The sequence below is a fragment of the Benincasa hispida genome, chromosome 5, assembly GCF_009727055.1.
Source record: "Benincasa hispida cultivar B227 chromosome 5, ASM972705v1, whole genome shotgun sequence".
Taxonomy (NCBI): Eukaryota; Viridiplantae; Streptophyta; class Magnoliopsida; order Cucurbitales; family Cucurbitaceae; genus Benincasa; species Benincasa hispida.
The window spans coordinates 39,958,924-39,968,926 of record NC_052353.1 but is presented as its reverse complement, the minus strand read 5'-3'; the positions used below and the strand labels follow the sequence as shown (position 1 = coordinate 39,968,926).

At 32.6% G+C, this 10,003-nt stretch overlaps 1 protein-coding gene across 1 annotated transcript; it reads left to right on the top strand.

Annotated features, from left to right (window-relative positions):
- Positions 1-7,617: 7,617 nt before the first annotated feature.
- LOC120078499 (putative UDP-glucose glucosyltransferase) lies at positions 7,618-9,391 on the top strand. The gene has a single exon (XM_039032769.1). The coding sequence runs from the start codon at positions 7,707-7,709 to the stop codon at positions 9,195-9,197; it is 1,491 nt and encodes a 496-aa protein (XP_038888697.1). The 5' UTR covers positions 7,618-7,706; the 3' UTR covers positions 9,198-9,391.
- Positions 9,392-10,003: the final 612 nt, after the last annotated feature.

The window sequence follows — 10,003 nt, the reverse complement described above, 5'->3', positions numbered from 1 at the left end:
CAGATAGATGATACATACTTGTATGGCAAATATCGAGGAAAATTGCTGATTGCTACATAAGTTGACTCGAACGACCATCTTCTTTCACTTGCATTTGCCGTTGCTGATGAAGAGTCTGCAAACTCATGGGGATGGTTCCTGAAATACCTGAGAGAAATTGTAATACACGAAGAGGTATGTTTAATTTCAGATCGACATGTTGGTATAATTACAGCAATGAACAATCCAGCAAATGGTTGGACGGGACCAAAATGTCACCATCGAATACTACCGCTACTGCGCACATCTGGATTCTATGGGGGTTACCAGATTGGGATTTATTCAGTTGGACTGGCATCTGATTACAGCCTTGGTCAAGAGATGGAGGCCTAAGACGCATACATTTCATATACCTGTTGGAGAGTGCACTATCACTCTATAAGACATAGAAGTGTTGTTAAGGTTACCTGATGAGCCAACGACCGAAGTGATGTACGATGACTGGTCACAAGTTTGTCAGCCGTACCTCGGTGTTACCCCATTTGCCGACAAAATTAAAGGATCGAGGTTAAATTTGATATGGTTAGGAACACAATTCCGCGAGCTCACAAATGATGCATACGAGGAAACCGTCATAAGATATGCACGAATATACTACAAATGATGGGTGGAAGTCTATTTTCTGACAAATCAAGTCATTTTGTTTACTTGATGTTCCTGTCACTATTAGCTAACCTCTATGATGCGGGGCGGTATTCGTGGGGTGGAGCATGTTTGACATGGCTGTATAGACAACTATACAAAGCAACAAGACTTGAGGTTCGAGAGATAGTTGGGCCTATCATACTTTTGCAACTATGGGCTTGGGAGCGATTTCCAACAATGGCTCCACAACTACAACATATTAATGACGCTCAGTTAGCTGGACGAGCCTGCGGTTCTCGGTATGTTATTTTAATTCAATTTAATTTCTATATCACCGATCTAGTTAATTTAGATTCTAAATTATCAATTTAAAAATTTAGGTGGAGAGACAAATTTTGTGTGACTAGGACAGCCACACATATAGTCAGCCAGTACAGGTACATGTTTGATCCACTTCAACTTGCTCAGGTACATTACACTGAACCTAATTGATTATTTTATACACATTTTTATTGTATTTGTCTTTAATGTTCTCCAATATAATATTTTATTGTATCTGATCAGGTTATTTGGGAGCCGTACAAAATTATTTTGCATACTTTGCCCAATTTCTATACGAATGGTCAAAACATATGGCAGACGATGAGTCCTCTCATATGTTTTCAAATTGGTGAATGGCATCTTCCTGACAAGGTGATGAGACAATTCGATTTTTAGCAGGATGTCCCATCGTCTTGTAATACTGAACCCCTACTGCATGATATCGACTTAAGGACTGTAAATTGGTCCAAAAAAGTTGCACATTTGGTAGTGCGATGGTACTATCGTCAAGGTTTATTGCAATGGATATTTTTTTTAATAGTTTGACAGGAATGTCACTCAAGACTACATTCATTGGTATAATAATATCACAAGGCGCTATGTCACTTGTCCGGGAGCGGCTGTGGGTCATCTGGTAAATGAATGAATATTATCTAATTATTTTTAATTTAAATTTATTTTAAATATTATCTAACTGTTTTATAATTCACATAGATCGAACAACTGTAGACTCCGTGATGTTGCGAATGATCCGAACTAAGTTCTTACTATATGTAGTGACAACCAAAGCTATATGGAGGAGATACATTATATGTATGATATACCTATTATTCCTCCACTAGCTCCTAGACGTAGAGGACCTGTACGGGAAGAGGATGAGTTTGATGAGGTTGCCCATAATGTGGAAGAGTTGCCCTCTGTGATGCAGACACAGAGTCAAACTGATTATGTTAGTCCGATGATGATGATGCCAGCATTTGGTTCAGGACATTATGACTCAGAGGCTGGTCCTTCGTCTTCATACGTGCATGGACATGGTCGGGGTCGTGGAGAGCATAATGAATATTTATATCATGAAACGCTTGTAGAGGTACCAGAGCAACATCAAGAAAAACCAGAGCAACCTCAAATTCGAAGTCGACGACGACAACCAGCTCGAAATCGACGACGTCCGCCTTGTGGGACACATTGATTTTTGTAATTATTTTTATATAAATGAGATATTTTAATTTACAATTTTTTATTTTTATGAGATATTATTTTTTAATTTATTATTTTTAGAGTTTAAATAAAATAATAAATTAATAAATTATTTTTATAAAATTAAAAATTAAAAAAAAAAGAATGCACAAAGGTCGAATGTTGAAAATTTGAACCTAAGTGGGTCGAATTTTCAACTCTTGACCTATTAAAAAAAACAATATTTTTCTAAATAGTTTCAAAAGTACTATTTTTATAAAAAGTTTTGAAAACTACCATATTATTTTAATTTTCCCTAAATCTTATATATGTACTTTTTAGCTTAGAAATGATTTTCCACACTAAGTGGAATATGAGTATATTTAAGGCTCTTTTTAGGGAAAAATATTTTTCAAAAGATCATTTTCATTTAGACATTTTTATAAAAGCGATTTAAAATAAAAACAATTAAATGTCAGGTAACATCCTTTTCTCAAAATACTTTTATATATAAATTTGTTTGATTTGTTATATATTAAAAAGTATTTTATTAATGTTAGATTATCATAAAAAACGACTATAAAATACTATAAATAGAAGTGAGGTAGATTACTTTTGAGTCATTTTGATAAATGCCCGGTGGTGGTGGTGGTGGTGGTGGTCGTTGTAGTTGGCTGGAGGTGTCAGCTGGTGGTGGTGCCTCGACAACATAGTGAAAGTGAGGTAGATTACTTTTGAGTCATTTTGATAATTTCAAGAATTATACAAATTAGTTTAAATACTTAAAAGTCATTTTTCAAAAAGTTGATTTCAAGTATTTATCCTAAACTAACTTATTTTATAAACTCATTTATTCAAAATTTATTTTAAGGTGGTTGCCGAACACTTGAATTTTTTCTAAAATAACTTATTTTTTAAATTAAACACTTAAAAAGATACTCTTGTAACGCGAGAGGTATATGAATGAGCCGATATCACATATAAATGAGAGGAATCTCGAGGACATGAAAGTATGGTTAAGAAATGCTTAACAATAATTGAAAGTTCCTACCTATACAAGCAAAGTACACCTTTATTTTTAACAGTTCAATCATAGGAAACTTCAAAGTTAAGCATGCTTAGTATGGAGTAATCCTATATTGGAAGACATGCTGAAAGAACCCATGTTAGATGTTGGTTTAGATTGCAGGAGAATATCGGGGTTATTAGGTGACAAATTCGGATTTCGAACCAACTTAGGATACATACATACATACATACACACACACACATATATATATATCATAAAATATTAACTTATATTTTTAGTATTAATATCTACTATTCAACGTAAAAGAATTATAATTAATTAAGTTTCACTATTTTTCATTACCACTAAAATTATTTTTAAAATTCATTTTAAAATTACTTAAAGTTAATTAATAGACATTTTTGCCAAAGACAGAAGTGAGTATTTAGTAAAGAATCGAGGAGGTTAAATGTGTAAATTTTGAAATTTATAGATTAAATTGAAATAAAACTCAAATCTTATAGATATAATTGTAACATTTTAAAACGAGAATAAACTAAAATTAAACTCAAAATTTATGGATTAAAAATACAATATTTTAAAACCTAAAAAACAAATAAAAACTATATCTAAAACTTTGGGACTCATAAAGTGTTTTTTTTTTTTTTTTTTTTAATTAAAAAAAAACATCACTTGACAATTAAGAGATCTAAAAGTTAAAAGTTTTTTTTCTTTTAAAAAAGACATTGTTAAATAAAAATGAAAAAGATTTGGGTATAATTCAAGCATCACCCAATAATAATGTGCCAAGTGACAGTCTTTTAAAAAAAAATATATAATTTTGATTTTAGTGTACAAGGAAAAGGAGAGCATTTGATTACAATGCACTTTTCCTTGCACACGAAAATGTCCAATAACAATAAAAATGTACTATTAGTTATGTATGTATCAATGTACGTATTTTTGTAGTAATAATAACCTGATAACATCAATTATCACTGAGCTAATTTTGGCTAATTAATATATTTTTAATTAACTATAAATATATAAGTAGTATTCAAGATATATGAGGAAAGTATATGTGGCCATTTAGGGCTTTTTTTCATCTATTTAGTCCTCGAAATTTTAAAAGTAATATTTTATTGTGTGGTAAAGTATGTTCGGTAAGAAATCTAAAATAGAAATTTAGAAACAAGAATTCAATGAAAATAGTGTTATATTTCATATTTTTAAATATGTGTTTGGTAGTGGAAATAGAAATTAATTTTAATTTAAATAATTATTTAAAATGTGAGTGATATTAAATTTATAAATCATAAAACTGATAGTTACTCACTAAAAATTAGTTGACAATAAACTATTATTAATTTATTTATGAACATATTTTTGTTGTATAATTATTATTTTGAAATATTATGTAATTTATAATACATTACATAATACATATTTTACTTTTCAAAAATGAATTAAGTTTATAACCTGACATTATAATTTTAAGTGCTTCTATCTTAATTTAATATAAATTTGTACTTTAAAATTCAAAATTCAAAATTTGAATACAATGAAAACATAAAAACATTGTTTTTCATAGTATTCAAAATTTGCACCGTTTAGATCATAAAATTTGAAAAACCAGGGGTGGAAACGGTTTGGTCTGGTTTGCTTTGGAGGTCAAAACGAACCAAATCGAATTTTCTAATATGTAAAACCAAATCGAACCGATTTATTGGTTCAAACTGAACCGAACCGCATATAGTTTCAAATTCGATTTTGGTATTTTTAAAAATCTATATTAATATTTTTTTAATTAAAACAATTCAGTTTAGTTTGGTTCTAAATTCGGTTTTACTCTTTTTTTTAATATATATATTAAAAAATGGTATTTTTAAAAAACGGTTCAGTTTGATGTCAAATTCGATTTTCGAAATTGAACCGAACCAAACCGAATTAATTCGGTTTCAAAATTTCTTTAAATCGGATCGAATCGCATTTTTCGGTTTCACTGAGTTTTCAATTCGGTTTGGATCGATTTTTAGAAACGGTTCAGTTTTTGTGGTTTAAATGACCATTTATCCAAAAAAAATAGTTTTTGAAAATTGAATTTGAAAGATTTATCAAGTAGTTGTTAAATCTAAAAACATAAAAATAGAATTTAGATTCTCTTTCTAAACAATCCATAACCTCTTCGATTGTAACTTGACTTATTGACTTTAGTTTTATCACATTGTTTGAAACTCCAATGATGTAAAGTTTTGCAAATTCGATTGCTTGCGTGACCATCTCATTTCTCTCTTCTTTCTCCCTTACTTCTCCCTTTTACTTCTCCTCTTTCTTCGGTGGACCTCACTCACCGCCACTAAGTTCAAGATTTGAAACAAATTTTAGAGTTCAAGAAATGTATTGCGTCTCATTGTTATTTCAATTACAAATAGCTTATAGAACACTGCTAATTAATGTTACTAATTGTTTTTAATTCGGTCTTGTTCTCTAATATAGTCTTTGACAATGATGAACATCGATATTAATTATCAATTGATATCTTCGATATCTTTTATCAATATTTTTAAAATATAGAAAAAACAATGTCATCAAATTAGTCCAACATAAATAGCATAACAATATCCATAACTTAGTTTGAGATTATTATTAACTTAATTTTTTTGTAAAGATTTTGAATGACTAAAAAGAGGAAAGAACCTCACGATCTAAGGTCAATGCATAAACAAACACCACAAAAAGGGCAATGAGCAAAAAAAAAAAAAAAAACCAAAACCCAAGAAAAAAACTTATACAATTCAAAGAAAGAAGTCCCAAGGAGAGGATCCCTCTTTGATTCCTATAAGAGAAGTCCCAAGCCACTTGGAATAACATATTAAAGGCTGATACTGAATAGCCAAACTAAGCAAGGGAGGAGGAGGCAAGGTAGCACTATGAATACACATATTATGCTCACACCAAACATGATAAATAACAGCACACCAAGCAACTCTTCAGACCTTACACCTCAGCCAATTACCTATGCTAAAGTAAAACATCCAATTAAGTTATGTATCCCAATGCAAGATTCTACGAAGAGCACTCATCCCACAAATACATGTCTCCCAAATAGCCTTACTAATAAAACAATTAAAGAAAAAAAGAAATGATCCCTTGACTCAACTCCACATATACATAAAATAAAGTCATTAAGAATATTAGAATACTATCGAATACAATCTCACATATGTAGTCTATATAAATAACAAGTCATTAAATGAATGTGTCTATATAAATAACAAGTGATTACATGAATGTATGTTATGAAATAATTTCTCCAAACTATGGAATACTCCAAGGTACCATAAAATGTCAGTGGAAGGACTCTTAGACAGTATGACCAAAATCTTATTAAATAGACAAATGACCCAGATTATGCTCCAACGTAAGCCACAATCCAAAGAATCTACGATGAGAGTTTTACCAACTCTCTAGAATCCATCGAAGAAATTTCCCACCTTCATCCGAAGGGAACTATTTGCACCTATATAAATTTTGCAAATTTTTTTTTTTACTAACAAAAATATATTTTGTCAATCTGATATCCATCCACTTATGTTTAGTAATCATTTTGTTTTTTATTTTTTTTTTAAAAATTAAACCCATTTCATCCACAATTCTTACAATGATTTACGCTTTTTAAAATAGTTGAATTATTAACCAAATTTAAAAAATAAAAATAATTTTTTGAAAGTTATTTTTTTAATATCAAAATTTGACTTGATTTTTTAATGAAAAATAGATAACAAATAAAGAAATTTAGGAGAGAAGCTCTAATAGAAAAATATTGGAAGGGAAAAATACTTCGAAGATGAACTTGTTCCCATTCAATAGTCAAGAAATTTTGACGGTATCGAGCTCACGAACGTATTTGGCTAATTTGATTCGATGGAGAGATAAATCAATTTTACGTTAAGCAATACGTGGAGTAACTTTTTATTTTTCTTATTTTTGTTGATTTCGAATCTTTATAATTGATTGGAATAATGAAAAATAGGAATATTTTTGAATTTAAGGAAACAACTTTAAATCTATTCTAACACTTATCTTTTTTTTTTAAAAAAAAAAACAAAATGTTACCCAATTGTGCCTTAATTTTTTTTGTCCTTTTCAACGTAGGTTAAGCTTCATCGACCATATATGCCAATATGTTTAAAATTAACATAAAAAGAATTATGTGTTTCTTAATATATATATTATATATAATTAGATATATGCGGATGGACGTTGACTCATGATAGTAATTATGAGGCGCTCCATGCTCTTCTCTATGCAGTTGGGTTGCTTGCGTGGGACGTTAACGTGAGGAACAACGAAAACCGGAATACTCGGAGTTCCCAAGTACGAAGACTTTAAATAAATATAATATTTACATTAACAATATATATTACCATATCATCACCATCTAATTCTTACTGAATAAAAATCTTTTATAAAAATCATCAGAAAAGATCACTTCCATTATCATCTCCACTCAATACAAAGAGCCATTTCTGGAACGTAAAAAAGCTTTAGCCCAAAAGAAAGAAAAGGAGCAATGCCGGCTGACTCTGAATCCCCTTGCCATGTCTTCCTCGTCACGTTCCCTGGCCAAGGTCACATGAACCCCACCATCCGCCTTGGCAAAAAGCTCGCTTCCAAAGGCCTTTACATCACCATCTCCACCACCCGCGACTTCGGTCTCAGCCTCAAAAACGCCGGCAGCATCGACGACCAGCCTTCCCCTGTCGGCTCCGGTTTCATCGATTTCGAGTTTTGGGACGACGGCTGGGAACTCGACGACCCCAGGCGTAGGGATTTGGATCTTTATATGCCGCAGCTCCAGATCTCCGGCAAGCCGGCGTTGTCTCAGATGCTTAGGAACCGCGCCGAAGAGAATCGGCCGGTTTCTTGCCTCATTGGAAACCCCTTTGTTCCTTGGGTCTGTGATGTGGCTAACGATTTCGGAATCCCCTGTTCTATTCTCTGGGTTCAATCTTGCTCTGTTTTCTCCATTTATTATCATTACTCTCGTAAGTCTGTGGATTTTCCTTCTGAATCCGAACCCTATTGTGATGTTCAATTGCCATCCCTCCCACTATTGAAACACGACGAAATCCCAAGCTTCTTGCACCCTTACGGCGAGTACAAGGCCATTGGTCGGTCAATTTTGCAGCAATTTAGAAACGTGTCGATCCCATTCTGTATTTTGATGGACACTTTCGAGGAGCTTGAGAGAGATGTTATTAATGAGATGTCAACAATTTGCCCTGTTAAGCCGATTGGTCCTCTCTTCAAGACTCTGAAGTTTCCCGACGACAACAAAAAGGCGGATCTCTCCGGCGATTTCCTGAAAGCGGATGATTGCTTCGAGTGGCTTGATTCGAAGCCACCGAATTCGGTGGTTTATATTTCGTTTGGTAGCATTGTTCATTTGAGTCAGAAACAAATCGAGGAAATGGCTCATGGGCTCTGTAATTCTGGGTTTCCGTTCTTGTGGGTGATGAAGCCTCTGCCTAAAGACATGGCGGATTGTTTAGGATTGAAACCGCATGTTCTTCCAGACGGGTTTTTGGAGAAAGCAGGGGAAAGAGCTAAGATAGTGAAATGGAGTCCACAGCAGAAGGTTCTGTCTCATCCTTCCATTGCTTGCTTTGTTACTCACTGTGGATGGAACTCGTCAGTGGAGGCTCTGAGCTCCGGCGTGCCGGTGCTGGTGCTGCCGCAGTGGGGAGATCAGGTTACCAACGCTAAATTTTTGGTGGAGGAATTCGGAGTTGGGCTTCGGCTGAGCCGCGGCGAGTCAGAGAAGAGATTGGTGGTGAGGGATGAGCTCGAGCAATGTCTAAGGGACGCCATTGTTGGACCGAAGGCAAAGGAGCTTAGAGAAAACGCTTTGAAATGGAAGAAGGCGGCGGAGAAGGCGGCGGCGGACGGTGGCTCATCAGAGACTAATATACAAGAGTTTGTGGACGAGATCAGGAAGAAGTGGTCTGGTCGGATCAGTCAAATCCATAATTTAGGGTTACATAATGTGGAGAAGGCGTGAAAGTTGAAGAAAATCGTGAAAACTTTTGGATTTACATGGGATGAGACGTTTGGTGAAAATGTCAGCATTGGAATTTACTTCCATTTATTGATAAGTTGGTAACTTTATTAATTTGAATAAGATAAAATTATTTTACTTAAATGTATTCCTCATTCTATTTCTATTATTGAGTTTAATATATTAGTTGAATGTCATCATCGTTTTTTTTTTTTTTTGAGAAAATGTCATCATTATTTTCTAGCCCTTCAAAACGATGGATAAATGTGTAGATAAGTATATGAATATTATATATTCAATTTCCATAAATCTCAGGAAGTTAGAAATAAAGGAAATTTGTTACTTAAAAGGTTAAATTTTTGTTTAGATCCTATTTTGGTTATTGAACTTTGAATGTTGTTTTATTTTGGTCCATAAACTTTAAAAAATGACTTTTAGTTTTTAAACTTTTAAATAGTGTTTATTTTTGTGTCTACTATTAAAATTTTGTTAACTATTTGATGAAATTGTGTCTAGCATGTGTAGAGCAAAACGAAGGTGAAGGAAATGCCAATAACCAACGTGTAATATTGAACGACCGAAATCTTGATCGTAAAATAGTTTTTGAGTTGGATAGAAAATTGCTTTATCATCTAATTTAGAATTGAAATTCTAAATTTTTTAATGTTGGCAACATAGTCATCTAAGAATACAAGTCATCTCATCATTTTGTTTAAAATTTAACAAAATTTTAATAGTAGGGATCAAAGTAAGCACTTTTTAAAAGTTAAGAAACTAAAATAGATGTTTTTAAAAGTATTGAGAAATAG

Coding starts and splice junctions, on each gene's coding strand:
- LOC120078499 (XM_039032769.1), top strand. CDS start 7,707: ATGCCGGCTGACTCTGAATCCCCTTGCCATGTCTTCCTCGTCACGTTC.